The sequence below is a fragment of the Mytilus trossulus genome, chromosome 14, assembly GCF_036588685.1.
Source record: "Mytilus trossulus isolate FHL-02 chromosome 14, PNRI_Mtr1.1.1.hap1, whole genome shotgun sequence".
In the NCBI taxonomy this organism is placed as follows: Eukaryota; Metazoa; Mollusca; class Bivalvia; order Mytilida; family Mytilidae; genus Mytilus; species Mytilus trossulus.
Genome location: NC_086386.1, coordinates 21,960,905 through 21,980,923, shown reverse-complemented (window position 1 = coordinate 21,980,923; position 20,019 = coordinate 21,960,905). Strand labels below are relative to the sequence as shown.

Genomic DNA, 20,019 nt, shown 5'->3' with positions numbered 1-20,019 from the left:
ATTGTGTTAAAATTGGGATTTTTTACCATGAGGAGCCACAACACAAAAGGATACTCGGGGTTTGCTAAATTACGGAAAAATGAATCACACTTCGTACCCCGAAAATTTAACCACATATGTAAAAATGTCTCAGCTTCGAAACAAGCCATCAAACATATACAAGTTTACGATATGGGCTGAGCAACAGAAGAAAACGTTACCATTATGGCCTATGGAGTAACAATTGCGCATAATGCCCCAACTATACAACTCTCCACAAGAGACCAAAATAACACAGAAATTTTAAACAACTATAGCTATAGGTCACGGTACGGCCTTCAACATTGAGCAAAGCTCATACCGCATAGTCAGCTATAAAAGGCCCCGAAATGACAATGTAAAACAATTTAAATGAGAAAAAAACTAACAGCCTTATTTATATAAAAATGAACTAAAAACAAATATGTAACACATGAACAAACAACAACCACTGAATTACAGGCTTCTGACTTGGGACAGACACATACATAGTATGTATGTTTGTGATTATTTAATTTTGTGGTTCTGCAACAAGCCTATTGAAAATTTGTTATTCACTGAACGTTTAATTTTGTGGTTAACCTGTACCCAAGAAATCCACAAAAATTGGTATCCAATGAATTATAATGAATCCACAGTATACATGATGGAATATTTACAGCAGTTCTATTAGTTGCTACAAAAAGGTTGATATTGCCAGCAATTCTTAATACTATATCAATAGAAATTAGTTTATAAGACCTGTAAATAGTCTTGAAAACAATTTAAGTGTCAATAGTTATCTAGTTAATAAAAGAAATAAAAACAGGAACATTTTAGTGAAGAAAACCTCATCGAAATTTATACATGTATGCTGAAATATCATCAGTTGATTGGTTTGATAATGAAAGGGAAATAAAGGCTATGGTTTGTAAGAATTAGACAGCATTCCAAAGAAGCAACCAGCAAAAAGACATTTTTAAAACCTTTTCATTTTGTAGCAAATAATTCTTCTAAATAACATGGAAAAAAATCTTATATAATAATTGATCTTTTTTTTCTTATTTGTTTTAAATAGTTTGGGCTAAAAAAGATAAAAAAAAAAGATATATATCAGGCCGATTGATTTTTAATTTTGATTATTACTTTACAGTGATAGAGAAATCCAGTTCTTTGAGTTATCTTCCTTTGACCCATATTGTCAAGTCAGTAGCCTAGAATCAGTACCTTTACAGTTAGACTATTGGTAAGTCAAGTAATCAAGTTAGGACACGTTTTGTGTGTCTGTTACTTTATCCCCCATTTATTATGTCAATTGGTATGTCATATGGTCCATTATATAAACTATGTGTAAGTCAATATACTAGGGATAAGCCTCTGAATTTATGCATCATTTTAGAAATTGTCACAAGATCTAAATAATTGGTCAATTCAATTTTATCAATTTAAGATACATTTTTTGAAAATTTCCAAAATTGCAAAATAAATCAATGTCAAATATGCTTCTTTGTCTTTAAAGAAAGAGTCTTGATGTAGTATATCTTGTATTTACAGTGCTACCAATACAGATGAATGTATAATTGTATTTGATAGTTATCGTTATGTATTATATTTACAGTGCTACCAATACAGATGAATGTATAATTGTATTTGGTGATAGTCAAGGATGTATTAATATTCTAGTCATAAAAAATCCTGGAGAATCTTTGAGGTTTGTAATAAAAAGTTTTTTCAATACAGCCAAACCTGCTTCAGAGACCCCCTGTATTAAACCTGTGTTATAAGACCAGTAATCTGAGATCCTTCTGTAGTGTATTTCATGTTAATAGATTGAACCTGTATTTAAAGACCACCTGTCTTATGAGACTACCTTTTTGTTCTCCCTTTAGAGGTCTCCAAATACAGGTTTCATTGTATTTGATTACATGTATTGAAAAAGTTTGAAGATTTTTGTAAGTATAAAATGTTGTATTATTTCTTAGCATTTTGATATGCTTTAAACGGTTTGACATAAAAAAAAAATGTGGATTTTTTTGTCGTTCTTCTTAAATATCCAAAGGGATTAGTTTCTTATATTTCAAAGTTGATATGGTAGGCTTATATAAAAAAAGAAGATGTGGTATGATTGCCAATGAGACAACTATCCACAAAAGACCAAAATGAGACAAACATTAACAACTATAGGTCACCGTACGGCCTTCAACAATGAGCAAAGCCCATACCAAATAGTCAGCTATAAAAGGCCCCAATAAGACAATGTAAAACAATTCAAACAAGAAAACTAACGTCCTAATTTATGTAAAAAAAATGAACTAATTAATTCATTTATAATTTTAAAGTAAAAAGTAAAGTAAAGCAAATGACAAATTGTATAAAAAGATTACAATATTTATATTCATTATGAAATTGTAACCATTTGTTATTGTTCTTTATGTCCAGTGTAGCATTAAATGTAGAAGTTGGCATCCTATGAATAATAAACTTTAGATAAGAGTGTGTCTTTCTGATGTTGGATTGCTGCCTTATTTATACATTATGTTTACCAAAAAACCCAATATTGAAGTAGTTTACTTTTCTGTTTTTAGCATTTTAGCAATATACTGTATGTAGTATAAAGTTAAGATCAAGAGTATATGAAATAATTCTTTTTATAGGTTGTGGAAGAAAGAGAAGCGACATCAAGGTTTTATACCAAGTATATCTTTAGATCAAATCATAGAAAAACACAGAGCTATGTTTATAAGATGGCAGGTTCATAAGGACTGGGTACAGCAGGTGAGTAAATTACTGAGATTTTGTAAATAACAAAGATAAACTCATTATAGATGCTTAAATGGAAAGAAAAATCATAGATGAAGTAACATCTTGTTTGTCTGTTCCAAAGGATAACCTATCTTTCCTCTTTTTGTGTGTCTGTCTGTCCAATGAATTTTTGTGTCACATTTTTTCTGAGCAATACAATCACGGCTTCAAAAATTTGGTGTAAAATATCTTTGTGAGAATGTTTATCCAATGCAATTGTGATGTGTTTTTAAGTCTGTTCTTTTTTAACTGTCTTTTTATCCAATACATTTATACTCTAACACACCTTCTGTAGCTAGAAATTATCTCACTTTATATATGTTACCTATTTATATTTCCAGTTGAAGTACTACCATGATATCAAAATGATAATCTCCTGTTCCAATGATAGAGACACAGCTCTTGTTAAAGGTAAAACAATTTTTACAGTGTACAAGTAATCAAGAACTATTATCCCTGCACAAATGTCAAAATCGCAGCTCAAATTCCAATGGGTGTGTTTTGGTGAAAGGAAGGTTATCTAAGACTTAAAATGATTCCATTTGCAACTCTGACATCAATATATATGCATGAAAATATATGGCTTAAGGTCAAGTTACAGTAAATGGGCTGTGTCTTAGATTTCAGTAAAATTTGGCATACAACTCTGGCTCGATGAACTTCAACTGAAAATCGAAATAATAATGCATTTATCTTAATTATCATTTGAAATATTACTGATTGAATTGTTACAAAATGAGTGAAAATTTGTATAGAAAGCACATAAAATCGGCGAAAACCCTTCTAAAATTTGTCTTAAAATCGCCAAATCTCTAATTCTACTCCATAGATTTTTCTTAAAAAACTATATGTTGTTGATACATAAAATTCCGTTATAATGATTCAAAATAAAGATAGGGTCACCGACTTCGTTTTTACGGTATACATCATTCAAAGTTGCGTTCTTTGTGAAAAAATCCAACAAAACGTCGAAATAATCGTAACGTTATCGCTTTGCAGGCCTTTAAACGTTGATTTTTGACGTTTTTCACTACCAACAAGGTTATAAACTGATTATTAGACAAAAAACGAAGTCGGTGACCCTATGATTATTTTATATCATTAAAACAGAAATTTATGTGTCAACAATATATAGTTTTTTAAGAAAAATCTATGAAGTAGAATTAGAGATTTGGCGATTTTCAGACAATTTTTAGAAGGTTTTTCTTCGTTTTTATGTGCTTTCTTTACAAATATTCACCCATGTTAAAGGGAAATCACACTATTGTTTATACGCATCGCTCTCGGCGCCGCCATAGTGTCGTAACTGTTTTATGACGTCGCCGTTTTCGATTCCGTCGTAAAGGTTGCTAATTTATGAAAAAGCAGGAGAAATGACAATGGACATATCATATTTTTACAACTGATATGTTGTACTAGCGAGTTTCTAGATTGTATTAGGGTTTACCTGCGGAATACAAAATAATTGGCAAATACTGCAGAATAAAAGTTAAAAAAAAAGATTGAATGATGAGTTGCTAAAATATAAAGAATAAAAAATATTGGAAACACAAATTAAACATTAATAAATGAATGACCCACTATCCAGACCATTATGATAAAAAGGATCTACCAATACAAAACACATAATCATCATGCATAATCAACACTAAGAACGTTGGGATTTCATAGCATATTCAATGTAACTACATGTAAGTACTCCCTCTGACCATTTTCTCGATAACGAAGTCGGTGACATATTTTTTTTTAATTTTCTGATGTATATGTTCAATATCTAATTTAATTCTAAATTTAAAAAAAATCTATTGACTAATCTTGACCTTTAGTGTAAAAATGAAAATGCTACCCGAAATGGACAAAATGTATGGCAAAAAAAATAGGTAATGAAATGGCACAACTTTGGCGGCGTATCGCCGCAATGCTGTATGTAGGGTTCAGCGTATATTTTCGGGGGGGGGGGGGGGGGGGGATTACAAGAAGAAAAGAGTATAAGCATGTTAGCGTATAGCTATCGGAATCTGTAGTTTTCTGTTCAAAAGAGGGTTGTAAATAAGAACAATGAGTTTCAACTTACAGTTTTCTCCAATTTAATTAAAATATTGATCTCTGATTACGTTATACTACATGTTTAAAATATTGACGCATGCAACTTTATAAATATAGTCTTCTATACTACATGTATAAATAATTCATCAAACATCTCATTTCATATAAGAATTTATCTGGCTCAACCTGTCGGGTTTTTACAAAGCAGAGTCAAAATTATATATTCATTTAACTTGCCACTGGACGTAAATGTGCGAAGTCCTATTTGATATCATTATTTATTTCAAATGTGACGACAGAAATGATATAAGTGTCGTCCATCTTTCCCAAATGTTCCTTTAATATCTAACGCCTCTGAACCTTGAACAGTTAGGATCAGTTAGTGCAAGTTTGGATTCAATATTCAAGCTTGATACGGTCTAAAAATCCCCCTTTTTAATGAATAAAACACTATAACTCGGAAACGTAAAATCAATATTCATAAAAGAAAAAAGGGAGCTCACGTCAATAGATATAAACAATTCACCAGATTTATGCCAATTGGTTAACGCGTTTTTGAGTTAATGTCCGACATGTTGACGACGGGACGGACGGACAGATGTATACCATAATACGTCCCGTAACCGGACGTATGTATATATATATATAATAATTCAACACGTACTATACATTTGGCTTTACCAGTCTCCAACAAGAATAATATTTAACACACACACAAATGCATTTATGTAGAGATATATTCATGTCTCACAGAGTACTGCTTAACTGTAACAAACACATTAATGGTCCGTCTGGTGAAAGAATATTCAACTCATATAGACAAATGTTTGTGAGGATGTTTATCTAATATTTGCCACTGAAAGTTTTGCAAAAATCAATAAAAAAAAATGGTAAAAAAATGAAATAAAAAAGAAATAAAAGTTCAGATGTAGGCTCGAGTTTATTAGGTCACTCAAGGTGATCACTGTCGACAGGATAAAGGGAGATTGTCGGATCCCTACACTGACTGAAAAAGACATCCAGTTTTTTATACAAAGGTAGTTGATTAACTCTTTATTCTTTAGTTCTATAAAAGAATAACCAACATGATATAGTAGAGAGTGTTTTAATATTGGCACACAAATTCAATCAATTATTTTCAAATTAACTATCATTAATGAGGGGGGCGGGGGTTCCCGAAATCCCGGGCTTAAAAACATGATATCCCGAGGTCCAGAATTAAAAAAAAATCCCGACATCCCGAACATCGAAAAAAGAAATCCCGGATCCCGAAAGGGTTAATCCCGAAATCCCGAGCTTAAAAACACTTGATCCCGACGTCCCGAAAAAAGGTCCTGCCCCCTCATTAATCAGTATTGGCAAAAATAGATGCATTTACCACAATTTGGTCGATTATGAAGCGTTGTGTAATAACAGGAATGTTAGCCAATTTTAAATTTCTGCCGAAAACGTTTTTTTTTTATATTGCCGAGTTTGTGGCTTTTTTTAAACATGGCATTTCGGGTTTTATATTCCCGGTGCAATGGACAAGTTAGTGAATTTATTCTGTTTGTAGTCTTAATGGAACGTGTTACATTTCAGCCAAGATACCCTCAATCTTCCAAAGTAGAAGATTCTAAATCTGCAAGCCGTAAATTAGTTCTTTAATACGGCACGAGGCACACATTAGTTTTTTCCTATACAACAAATGCAATTAAAAATTTAGATGACTCCAACTTTGACAATTACTTTTTCATAAACTGTTACTGCATGTTTTTAAAATAATGAATAATCAAAATACCTAAAATAATTATTACTGTAAAAAAAGATATTATAATTTTCTAGTAAAAAGGTTTAACCCAATAGTTCAAAGCATTGCAAGAAATGCTGCAATGCTAGCAACGTCGTTCTGTAACGTTAAGAGAAAAAGTTATAATTCCCGCCAAAAATCGGTAATAAGATTATTTCCATTGTAGCGAATTTTAAACATCGGTGACCCCCCTTTTTTGTTTATGCTATTAAAATCTGCCCTGAAGCTGCAAATAATGCAGAAGTTTGAAGGAAAAAACATTAGTAGATTTTTTTTATTTCAAGAAAAATCTATAATGAATGGCAATTAAAAATGGCGGGAAATGTAAAAGGGCCTTAAAAAATAAGGAAACTGAGACAAATAAATGTGTATAAGATAAAAGTTACATTTGACTGTTTTAGTTAAACCAGTTAAACATCGTTTTTCAATATGTTTGCCTTCTTTTAGCATTTTTGAGCGCTATTTCTATATTACAGTATAACGCAATTCTTTACTTTTTGATGACGTCATATCTCGAAAACAACATCGGTGACCCCAATTTTTTTTTCGCCTAAAATATTGTAATAAGTATGAGCTGTCTACATGCAAAATTTAAATGAATTATTATTAGTAGTTTAAATAGTGTGATTTCCCTTTAAAAGAAATCAATCAACTTTTCAGATAATAAAAGACACAAATGTATAATTTTTTCGATTTTCATGCAATTTGTATGCAATTTTTAAGCAAAATCTGCGACATAGCCCATTTACTGTTCCTTGACCTTAATTTCTATAGGGGAAATAGAAATTCAGAAAAACTTAAGTAGTCCTCAACAATTCACCTTTTCAGAATCTTAAGGACTATGCATGATTATTTGTACCCTGAACTAAAAAAATGTCACATCATTGGTTAATCCAATTAAGCCAATTGCAATGTTTTGGTGTATACTTTTGAAAATATTACTCAGAATGCATTAGACTCGGTAATGAAAAATTGCCAGATTTCCAAAATATTCTAAAAGGCTCTTTGAACTCTGTTAATAAACAGAAAAGATGACCAATAACCATGATAAATGAAAATCTTCTATTTTTTATTACGTTTTTTTTTTTTTTTGGTTTTACAGGATGTATTATGGGTAGTTCACACAGATCACAAGAAATTGCTGAATACCAACAATCAATGATCCGCCAACAAAATGCAGGTAAAAAATTAAGTCTTCCTTCTTTTGATTTGTTAGCTACCTATTTTAGTTTGGTCAACAAGATTGTTCCAAAGATTCAAAATGGGCTTTCATATGGATTCACAGAGTATGAATCGACAACAAGTCTACAATAATTTCAGTAGTATTCTGCTGAATAAAAAATGTAAAGGCATGGACTGACATTTTTATGCCCCACCTACGATAGTAGAGGGGCATTATGTTTTTTGGTCTGTGCGTCCGTCTGTCACCCTCAGGTTAAAGTTTTTGGTCATGGTAGTTTTTGATGAAGTTGAAGTCCAATCGACTTCAAACTTGGTACACATGTTCCCTGTGATATGATCTTTCTAATTTTTATGCCAAATTAGAAATTTTAGTACATAAAATGAAGAAATACACTCATTTTAGCATTTTTCAGAAATCATATGAGGGTCTATGAATAGGTCTAGAAATTTACAAAAAACATGAGATACCTGTCATTTTTGCATAGTATAGATTTTATATAATTTCTATTATCATTAAAGGAAAGAAAGATTCCAAAGATCCCCAGGACAAGGCCAAGCTAAGACAGATGTTAGCTGTACCTAAACCAAGACAATCATCAGACCAAGCAGTATTCCAGGTGTACAAAGGAGTCAAATGTTTTGATTTCTGTAAAGATAAAAATATTATTGTCACTGGTGGTATGGACAGAATTGTAAGATTATGGAATCCATATGTGAATTTGTAAGTATGCTCTATGGAAGGAAATAACTTTTTTGTACCGCTTTATAATATTCGCCAGTGACCAAGTGGTCTAAGGTCTAAGTTGTTCTTCTTCTGTAATCCCTTTTCAGTTAACACTATGGTTGTGTTCATTCGTACCCAACATCTTCGGATGCACTCAAATCCAATCTAAATTGACTAGGATTGTCAGTTTTCCTATCTAAGGGCAATGGTTTTCTATAAGCACTTCTGCTTTCTCAACCACCAAGAAATACCCCAAAAGATCGGTTAAAACAATCAATCAATTAATGAATCTCAATTATACTATCTATTACTATCTTCATTCTGTAACTTAGAAAAAATATACCATAACAAAAATGTCCATTATTGTATCAATTTCGTTTTTAAAGTGGCTCCATGAAAAAAAATCAAAAAGACATAATCTTGAAAGATGTCACCTTGAAACTTGACCTATCATTCAAAATGACATGTACCCTTTCAAATTATTCAAAACCAAGAATCAACTCAGTTAAGAATTGTGTAATTTGCTTTTAGGAGGCCTGGTGACCTGAGGTAATTGTTAAACATAACCTTTTGTTTATGGAATATTCTACTGGAGCCACTACTATGATACTGATTCTTATTTCTGCCAAGCTATAACTTCCTTTAATTTAGTCATACCTTTTGTAACGTGAATTTTATTTTACAAACTTACAAAGTATACCTATATTTTCATGACTTTGCATGCTCCTTAGTTTATTTCAAAACTACTATTTGCTATGTAAAAAATGTATATTAATTTGTTTCAACAGGAAGCCAACTGCCATGTTGAGGGGACATAATGCCCCAATATTTTACCTTATGATTGCCAAGGAGGAAAACAGAATCTTCAGTATTTCTACAGACAGATGTATAAAGGTAAAAAAATAATTGGGAGTTGGTGATACTTTTTATACAGTCTTCTTTGTCTGACAAACTTCAAATGCAGACAGATTTGGTTAATCTCAAACAATTAGGGAGAAATTTTATATATGTTTAGTCTTGTTTGGAATTGTGTTTTTTAGTTTGATATTTGAATAATTTATACATTTATATATATAGAAAACCTGCATAAGTTTTGAAGTTTGGTTGTACCTGTAGAAAACTTATTTCAAACGGGATAGCACATCCTCATTTTTACGGAAATGTTGTTAACCGTGCCCAGAAATTTAGAAATGATTCCTGTAAACTTGTTGCTCCTTTAAATAAACTTATTCTTAAAGGTTACCTATTCAACACTGTGATAAGATCATTGAATATTGTTTTTATTGGTATAGATATTGACTTTGTTATAAGTAGATTAAAAGCTAACTAAATATCACTAGTATATGTTATATACATATACATTTTTATGGATCTGCAATCTGTTGATACCTGTAACTTGGCATTGCACAAGGTCATGTTTTTCTCTGGCTGTTTATGATGTCTTTACACTAAATCCATTGTATGTTGGATGTGTACGGATTGATTGCTTAGTCTTAGAGGCATGATTTTTTTGATTAGTTGTAAATGGCTTTGAACTAGCTGTCAGATAATTGGGAGTACTCTCAGAAGCTCATTGTGTCTTATTGTGTCGGGATGTATAAGTACCCAGCCACGTCCACTTTTATTTTTTGTCTATCTGATGAGTTAAGCCTTTTTCAACTGATTTTTATAGTGCGTTCTTATGTTGTACTGTTAAACCACTGTTCCAGGTTAGGGGAGGGTTGGGATCCCGCTTCCATGTTTAACCCCACCACATTATTTATGTATGTGCCTGTCCCAAGTCAGGAGCCTGTAATTCAGTGGTTGTCGTATGTTTATGTGTTACATATTTGTTTTTTGTTCATTTTTTTTCATAAATAAGGCCGTTTGTTTTCTCGCTTGAATTGTTTTACATTGTCTTATTGGGGCCTTTTATAGCTGACTATATGCGGTATGGGCTTTGCTCATTGTTGAAGGCCGTACGGGGACCTATAATTGTTCATGTTTGTGTCATTTTGGTCTTTTGTGGATAGTTGTCTCATTGGCAATCATACCACATCTTCTTTTTTATATATAAGCCCTTAATTAAAACTGTTTGATTGCTTTCCATGTCTATATAGATACAAGGATCTCCTTACAGTCCGATATTATTTCTAGATTTGTAATCTTTCTCTTAGCCTAAATATGGTTCTTAAAAACAATGTTTCCATGATCATCTTAATTATCAGAAGGGGAGATAACTTATAATACATGTGTTCACTGTTTCAGATCTGGGATATTCAGGACCACAATTGTCTGATGACCGTGAGGGAAAAGGGTCATGCTATTAGAGGAGATATCCAAGCCTGCCATTACTCAATTATCTCAAAATCGTTGGCAATAGCAACCGATAATATGTGCTTATTACAGTTACGACAGAAGTAAGATTTTTATTGTATAAATTTCAGGATTAGCTAATGTATTATACATTAAATATGTATAGTTCTACCAATTTATTGAGTTGTTTTGATGATTAATTTAACAATCATTTCATTTGAAAATATCATTTAAATTTTATAGCTTTTCATATCTTTGTTTTAATTTATTTGTGATGAGATAAATTATATAATTCCAAAAAGTTTTTTTTTAAGTTAAAAAAATATTTTGAGAGCAGATGCATATAATAAGATATTTAGCTTGTAGTCAATAGATAATAAGTAATATATAATTAATTTGCTAATAGATCAGATCAAGATACAAAAAATGTCAGGTGAGTCGTACTAACCATCTAGAATGGACTTAAAATGGCTTCCTCTTTACTGCACTGCCATTGGCTATTGTGTGCAATCACATGATTTATTTTCAGCCAACCTATTATTGAATTGTACAACAATTTAGTAAAATGCTTAATTTCTCTGTTTCGGTTTCAAAATATTTAGAAATTTTTACAAAATCTTACTATAAGTCTTGATGTTTTTTTACAAGCAATACCTTGTACATATACTACATTTTTGGCCTTCAGAAAAGTCTAAATTTCTTTTTTATTGGATCTTTATTTTTCTTAAAAAAAAGAGTTGAAAAAGAATTTAGTAAAAATATAAATGATAATGAAAAAAGTATAGATGATCTATTCAGATATATACACAAGACCTCAGTCATATTCTGCTATTTATAATGACAAATCTTTGTGTCATTTATAATGCTTTATTGCTTACGAAATTCCTTTCAATACCAAAAAATCCATGGCTGCTTTTATCGGAAATTTACTTTTTAAACCCTTTGAAGTTTTCAAAGAATAAAATCAAGATAGACACCAAATTTTGTGTTTTCCTCTAAATCTAATGCAGAGTTGTCCCACCTTGTATTGCTGTTGTATTCTGCATTTTTTCACTATGTTGACCTATATTTCTTATAAGACGTGGATACTGGAAAAGATTATAAACTTGATCCAGAGTTTTTTTCTTCTATAGTTAATGTGGATTGATTATTGTTTTGGGGGGTTCAAATTTTCATAGATGCCATAGATACTGTGGATTCATTTACTTTGATGTACTCATGAAATCCACGAAAAATTAGTAACCAATGAATAATAATAAATCCACAGTATAGTGGTTAAACATCAACCCTTAATTAAAGTATTCATTTTAATTTAGAATTTGTTACACTAAAAGTTCAAGCATCTACAAAAAGACCAAGTTTTTCAATGAATAGAAATTATATTATATTTTTAACTAACAATTTGTATTTTACCCCCCCCCCCCCCCCCCCCCCCCCCTATAGAATTTCTATGTATAGAATATTGAATTTTCATCACCATGTTTCACCTAATTCACAATTTTTTCAATTAATTATTCCTTCACTTAAAATATTTTTTTTTAATAAAGTTGATTTAGTTAAGACACATCACTAACCAACAAAATTGAGTCATTAAGTGCTGGCTAGTTTAGACACAGATTATGTTTTTATGCCCCACCTATGATAGTAGAGGGGCATTATGTTTTCTGGTCTATGCGTCCGTCCGTCCATTCGTTCGTCTGTCCATCTGTCCCGCTTCAAAAGTTTGAACCCAGATTATGTTTTTTTTACCAAATAATTATTTCATATTTTGTCTGTAATCTACAAATATTCTGTTTTGATTTTACTATTCTAATTCTGAACAATATTAGTTCCCGTTTCCACTAAAAACAAAATATATGTGTAGAATATCTCGCAATTCTGTTTTTGTATATATACTAGTTGTTTCTTATTGTTGTAGACCAAAATTAAGGTATCTACTTGTTGTCTGCCAGCTTGCAAATTTTTCTTTAGTTTCTTGGTTTCTTCTAAAACATTTAAAATGGTTGATGATCTTGGATTGACCATTGTCAGACTTTGCTGTCTTTATATACAGTTCAAATTAGTCTTAAGATAGTACAAACAAATTGACTGAACTTCTATAACAACCATTGGCAATTATATGTTAGACTACTAAAACTAGAATAAATGGTATTTTTTAATAGCTGAATATACGAGAAATTACATACTTTACAACATACTACATGTAAAGTATGTGTAGAATTTTCTCACAATTATTTTCTTCTTTTCTGATGTAGTGATGAATTAGAAACTTCTGAAGGGTAAATATAATAAGTCAGATTTCTTTTAAACTTGGTTTATGGTATGTCTGCTGACCAACTATTAAGATATATTTACTAACCAAATTACTGGAAATGAGGGGAATGTTCTTTAATGTTAAACAATATAATACCATGAGGGGGATATTATTTTGATAATCAACAATATAATACTTCTACCAAATATAGAATCAATTACCAAACACATTTGCTAAAATTATTAATTTGAAATGTTGTGATACTTCTTATCTAATGTTATTTATGATGATATATAAACAATATTAGTCCCATTAACCTTTGACCTAGTCCCAAATTTATCTATTCTGCCCAATGTAACCGTAAATTTTATTTTGTATTTCTAAATTTCAATGTTTAATTGTTACCTCCCCTTTCTTTTGATCTTTAGGAGTTGTCCTTCTTGGAAGCAGATAATCTTTATATATGCTTACTTTCTATGTTTTGAGATTTTTCAACCAAGTAATTTTTAGATTAAGGAAAAACACATTAAATTTGGAACGGATTGATATTCAGTTAAATGATAATATAGTCAAGTTGTGTGTTTGACAAAGTTAGGGACTTGCATGAAATATTGGTATATTTTTTTCATTTAAACCAACTCTATGCTTATAATCCTCTTAGAACAACACATGATAGACCATGCTTATGATCCTCTTGTTTGATTACACATGATAAATCATATCTTCAAATTTTATATTAGATAATAGTCTCAGACCCTCAAAAAAGAATTATTGACACAGGAAAATGGACTGATTTTACTTTGAAACATCCATCAAATAAACAGTTACTTTTGCTGAGACAAATGAATAAACCTTTCTTCTCTTAGTGTCTTTTCAATGAAGTTCTTATAAAAGTTTGGCCAGGTTGCTTTTTTGACATATTAAAAACTGCATGATTTTGCTTTGGCCATTATTAAAATTGGACTTTGCCAGCAGAATTTGCAACATTGTGTTTTACATTGAATGCATGGTAAGATTTTAACTGGATGGAATAAGGCTTGATTCTAATACTGTTAAATAAGTAAATTGAATCATTTCTTAGTAATTATGAGATTTGACTCTTTTGATGATTATTTATCTTCTATAGCTTTTAGAGTATTTTAAGTTTCTTGTAAAAGATTGTGAAATCAGCAACTAGCTTGTAACCAAAATATTTTCAATCTTTTATAAAGTTTTCACAATCAAATTAGGTTGACACCATTTATCAATATAATTATCCTTGTGTTTTATGCTAGTAAAGCTTTGCCAAAATTGCAGTGACCGAACGATTTTAGGCTAAAAATACTGTTCAATGCTCAAAGAGTATGTTATAAGCAGATTAATCTCTTTTAAAACTTAAAATAAATTCTGCCAATTTGAAGGAAAATAACATATTCTGTCAAATTTATAGGGTGTTTGTCAATATTTTTTTAATAGGATATATTAATGTGATACTGTTGGACATTTTTATATATATTTTTTTATTGATTGTGTACTATTTACAGACCAACATTACATAGAGATATAACAGTAACTCACAAGGAACCAGTCACCTGCTGCAAATATAATGCCTGTTTTAATTATGTCATTACCTGCTCAGAGGGCTCAGTAAGTATATGAAATTGAGGCTGATTTCCAAAATTCACCAAATTTAAAAACCTATTAAAAGTTCACTTGATTAAGATTATGTGCACCAATGAAGCCATCCTTGAGCTCTGAATTAAGATCAAAATTGATTTTAAAATTGCAATTTACCTATCCAAATTACAATGTCATGAACAAGGGGAGACAATTGTCTTTAAAAGTATTGATAGGAATAGAATGTGTTTACCTAAAACTTATAGATTTAGTGTAGTGAACAAGTATTATGGCATTATGGTATAATATTTTAAGATCTCAGACTTGGAGTTAGGGGCAGCTACTATTAGTATTTTGTATCATTATTGGGTAAGTTTTTTTTATAGGCAATATATATCTGGGACTTTGAGATAAGGACTGCTATATTTAAGTATGCTGTATGATTTTTTGTATTTATGTTAATAGGTAATAAAGATCTGGGACTTTGAGACAGGGACAGCTATATTTGAGTATGGAGAAGCACATGGTGATTCTGCTATAACCTGTATGACTTTTGATAATACAGAAAGAAGGTAAAATAGGATACCAGAGTGATCTGTTATGATGATTTTATAAAACACTTTTTAATCAGTCTATTACGGTCAATGGGTAAGTCTAATTAATAGAATGGATCATTCCAAATTAGCTTAGTCCTTATTGAAACGGATTAATCTAGCATTGCATGGTATATCCCTATTAAGTCATGTCCATTCTTTATATGGGTTATTCAAGTTGGAAAAGGTTATGCCCCATATTGGTCAGGTCCATCTAAGAAACAATTATTATTGGTGAATTCTATTGTAAACACTTTACTTTTTAAATAATTATTGGTAGTTGGGATATATCAATGGTTTTGTAATCAGATATATTTTGTTCTTATATGTATATTAATAAATCAATGAAATCAATTAAAAAATATCCCTTAAGTTGACCAGCTTCAGTAGTAATTTTTATGCGCCATTTTTTGGCTTTATGTTTTCTGGTCTGTGGGTCTGTCAGTTAGTCTGTTCGTTTGTCCATTTGTCCTGCTTCAAGTTAAAGTTTTTGGTCAAGTTAGATTTTGATGAAGTTGAAGTCCAATCTACTTGAAACTTAGTACACATGTTCCTTATGAGATGATCTTTCTAATTTTAATGCCAAATCAGAGATTTCCTCCATTTTCATGGTCAATTGAACATAGAAAATGATAGTGCGGATGGGACTTCCATGTACTATGAACACATTCTTGTTTATTATCAGCTGGGTCTATTCATCTTGATCATAAGACTCTGTATGTTGTATTCATTGCTTCTCTATTTAGAATTTGACATAAAGAATAATGTTTCTATAAGACATTTCCTGTTACTTTCTGAGCTAGCATATATTCTGCATGCTGTGTGGGTTCTCATCAAAGCATTGTAATATTTTCAGAACATTGACATGCTAAAATTTTGCATATTTGTGTGTATCTTTTGCTCAATATAAATAAGCACTCAAGTGTTCTTTATGTATAACAGAGAGGACATAATATTTTTGGTTATTTTTGAAATGTCACATGACTGTATGAGACTTAAAATGAAGGAAATTAACACACACAAAAAATATAGATCAAAATTGGTGAAAATTATGATTCTGGAAAATTTAATCTCTGTAACAAAGATTGGCCAATGCCCATGGGTTACCAAAATGCAGAGTTAGATAAAGTCTTCTTTGAGTCTCTTTTCATTTGTTCACATCAAATTAAATTTTCTTTTATATTACAGGTTGATAACTGGAGCAAGAGATGGAGTATTAAATATATGGAATTACAATAACGGACACTGTCTCAGAAAACTACAAAAATGTAAGAACTATTTTAGTCTTATTATATGCGTTTGATTATGAATCACAGCAAAGCTATAGGATAACAAAGCTGCTTTATCAATGAAAACACAAGTAGTTGAAGTAGTGGGTATCAGGTTCAATGATAAAATGGATGTAACAAATTTAACAAGTCTTGCTCAATTATTTCAAACTATAATGTATGACTCATTTAAAAAACAAAAATTACGCCACTATTTCAAAAAATTTAGAAGAGATACTTCATAGAAATATGGTCCCATCAACATCATTCTGTGAAAATTTTGTCTTATACAATTCTTTTTCCCTTCATTCTCATGTCATTGTTGAATGATTTGCTTTGCCTAAACCAGAGAATAAATCTCAAAGATATTTTCACAAACAATAAGTATCTAAAATACGTCTTGTGCACCTCCAAATTTTCAAAGTGTAATTTATATGAATTAACCTCTATTTTCAGCCAAAGGTAATGATGAGATCTGTGATGTTGTGTACGTTGAGATGAACAAGAATCGGTATATAATATCTGTAGGATGGGACAAAAGAATCAACATTTACTCTGACTCTCAGACTGATTCCAATATACACCAAGTACAGCATCCTAATATAGTCTGGACAGATGATCTGGTAGGTACTTTGGTATATATAAGTGATATTGCAAATGTGTCAAAGAGACAACAACCTGACAAAAAAGCAGAAAATGGCCCACGGTCACCAATAAGTAATTGACAAAATATAGCACCAATAGGAAACTTTAAGCTGGCCCCTAAACACAATGTATACTTTCATTAACATGGATATGATGGGTCAAATTATCCAGTACTTAGTAGAAATGTTAATCAGATATAAAGATTATTGAATAACAGATATCAATTTTTCTCTTTAAGATTTTTTAGTGTAATTTTACATGCTTACATGCATGCATGAAAAGTCAAACAAACATGAAAAATCCTACATTTTAAAAATCATCACCTTGATGAATTGACCATGCATACACAGCATTTGCTAATATTATTTTTGACATTTTTATTTTATACTTTATACTATGCATTAAAAATATTACAGAAAAATGGTCATAAAGAAGATATATTGACCATAGCCCAGTGCCAGCCAAACTTACTAGCAACAGCAGGGTATGATGGGGAAATAGTTGTATGGAATATGGTATCTGGTCATATTTTCTGTAAATGTAAGTTTATCAATTATATATATTGTAACCTGTAAGTATGAGTCTATTTTATGAACTCTTTGTCTCCCCCAGGACCTCTTAGTCGCTTGGCAGCTATTTTAGTGACTGAGCTAAAGAAGTACTCCCCTAGCTCAACAGCTTATGGCTGGCTTAGTATCTACTACGTACTGAATAAAATAATATATTGTGGTCAAGCAGATGACAAAAAAATATTCTGAATCCAGATTTTCCCATACTTTATGGTGTTAAATTTTGAAAAAATATTAATTAGATTGATAGCGTCAAATTTAAAAAAAATCACACTTTGCACGAAAAATAAATCTGACTCTGATAAAAAGCATAACCCTCCTTGAAGTTAACAGGTTGCTCCCTAACCAGTAAGATTTTCTTTACAGTACATGGTAAGAGTAGTGTGAGTAAGTTAGTATTTATGTCAGAGAGAGCCTACAACAAAGGGGCAGCCTCGTTAATCTCTAACGGACCTGATGGACATATCCTGTTCTGGAAAGTGTTTGAGGGAGGATCTCTACTAGCAGACTTCCCTGGGGTAAGTTAAAAATTAAAATGTTTGGCTGATTCATGAAATTTGATTCAAAAACTTCCTTGCAAACGAGAAAAAAGCAAGACAGGGTTGAAAATTATTTATGCATATTTGAAAATAATAATAAGGAAATTTTAATTAGATATTAAGCACAAGAGACAAAGTGAAGAACCTAAACTAGAGCCTATATAAAGCCTTCAACAATGAGCTAATCTCATTCATTACTAGTGGTCCCATTGGGACAAATTGTTGATAATAAAAAAATAAAGAGAAAAACAACGGCCTGATATATGCTAGGGGATGATGATCACCGAATTATTTCCCTTTATTTTTTAGACCTCATAGTACAGATATAATCATAAAAGGCTCAATTAAATATTTATTGCATGGTTGTAAGAATTTATTTTCATCTATGATACTTTATCAGTTCGCTTATGTACAGTGTAATCTGTTTTTTATGCATCAACTTTGTTACATTTGTTATATTTTTTTCCCAGACTTCCACAGAGGGTGCTTTAATCAGTACTATGACAATCAATGAGGCCAATACTATGCTATGTGTGGCTGATAATTTAGGATTTGTATTTGTATATAATGTTGATGGCTATGCATTGTCAGGGTATGAAGAGGAACCTCCTGAATGTAAGTATTGTTAAAAAAAAATCTTTTTTTCAATTGATCAGAAAGGGAGAGAAGGAACCAAACTGGACAATAAAAAAAGGCAAAAGAAAAATAATACATTGAATCATAGAAAAAAGCTAACAGATAGTCCATAGAGCACTACACATAAGATAAGATAAAGCAACACAAACCCAACAAGAATTCAAATACTCGAGAATGGTAGCTGTTTCTGCTCCTCTGGTGGCACCCATCATTTTGCTCACAGCAAAAGTTTAACTGGGATTACTTGCTCTGAAATTTGTGTTTTATGAACATATGATAATGTTCTATGTTTGCACAATGCAGGTTTCTAAATATCATTCCAAAACTACGGGATAGTTGTTATGTTCAACAATATTTTCATACAAGATCTACTTTTCATTTCGTATAGGAAGGTATATAATGTCACAATTAAGTCAAGAGAACTGTTGGTGCTATATTTTGACTTGGAGATAAAAAATGGCTACCAGAAAGACTTAACACAGAGAAAAAGCACAGGTCATTTTTTAACAAAATTGTATTGTGTTAATCCGGATATCTAATTATAGCTTTATAAGTACCTTTTAATGTGAAATCAAGAGGAGATAACTGACCCAATAAAAGAAAGAAAAAAAAATGATAAGACTATAGCTAGTAATTTTAGAATATGAATTTTTATGATAACTAAGAAATTTGTACCATATATTTTTATGATTACAGTGGTGAACACATGGAGAGGACATGTAGATAGTATATCTTGTATAGAGTTAGTAGAGAAAAACAAAGTTATAATGACAGCTTCTATAGACTGTACAGTCAGGCTGTGGAACTATGAAGGCAATTATATAGGTAAGTTTTGATCGTATTGTTTAAATAAAAATGAAAAAAACAGATTTTAGACAAATTTGATTTACATAGTGAACTAACAAAAGGTGAAAAAATTGCTGTTTAAAGGTCATCTAATTGTTCTATTTCTCAGTGTGCTCTCATTTTCTAAATTATGTATTCAATTTTCTTTTACCCATCCAAAGTTTTGTTAAAAAAATCTATAGCATAATCTCGATTGAAAAATGAGAATCATATTTCAATAGCAAGAGTGGAAGTAAAA

At 30.9% G+C, this 20,019-nt stretch overlaps 1 protein-coding gene across 3 annotated transcripts in view; it reads left to right on the top strand.

Moving 5' to 3' along the window:
- The window catches only part of LOC134696677 (WD repeat-containing protein 64-like), a 48,445-nt gene that overhangs the window by 20,597 nt on the left and 7,829 nt on the right, over positions 1 to 20,019 (top strand). For 2 of the 3 annotated variants that reach the window (XM_063558598.1, XM_063558601.1), the window contains 17 exons: positions 1,151 to 1,243; positions 1,616 to 1,708; positions 2,652 to 2,772; positions 3,141 to 3,210; positions 7,737 to 7,814; positions 8,336 to 8,537; positions 9,329 to 9,434; positions 10,788 to 10,939; positions 11,242 to 11,268; positions 14,613 to 14,715; positions 15,151 to 15,257; positions 16,467 to 16,546; positions 17,003 to 17,169; positions 17,608 to 17,731; positions 18,127 to 18,278; positions 18,770 to 18,914; positions 19,632 to 19,760. In XM_063558598.1, the coding sequence (XP_063414668.1) occupies positions 1,151 to 1,243; positions 1,616 to 1,708; positions 2,652 to 2,772; positions 3,141 to 3,210; positions 7,737 to 7,814; positions 8,336 to 8,537; positions 9,329 to 9,434; positions 10,788 to 10,939; positions 11,242 to 11,268; positions 14,613 to 14,715; positions 15,151 to 15,257; positions 16,467 to 16,546; positions 17,003 to 17,169; positions 17,608 to 17,731; positions 18,127 to 18,278; positions 18,770 to 18,914; positions 19,632 to 19,760 (1,949 nt within the window). The remainder of the gene's footprint in view (positions 1 to 1,150; positions 1,244 to 1,615; positions 1,709 to 2,651; positions 2,773 to 3,140; positions 3,211 to 7,736; positions 7,815 to 8,335; positions 8,538 to 9,328; positions 9,435 to 10,787; positions 10,940 to 11,241; positions 11,269 to 14,612; positions 14,716 to 15,150; positions 15,258 to 16,466; positions 16,547 to 17,002; positions 17,170 to 17,607; positions 17,732 to 18,126; positions 18,279 to 18,769; positions 18,915 to 19,631; positions 19,761 to 20,019) is intronic. The other variant, XM_063558599.1, reaches the window with a different exon arrangement.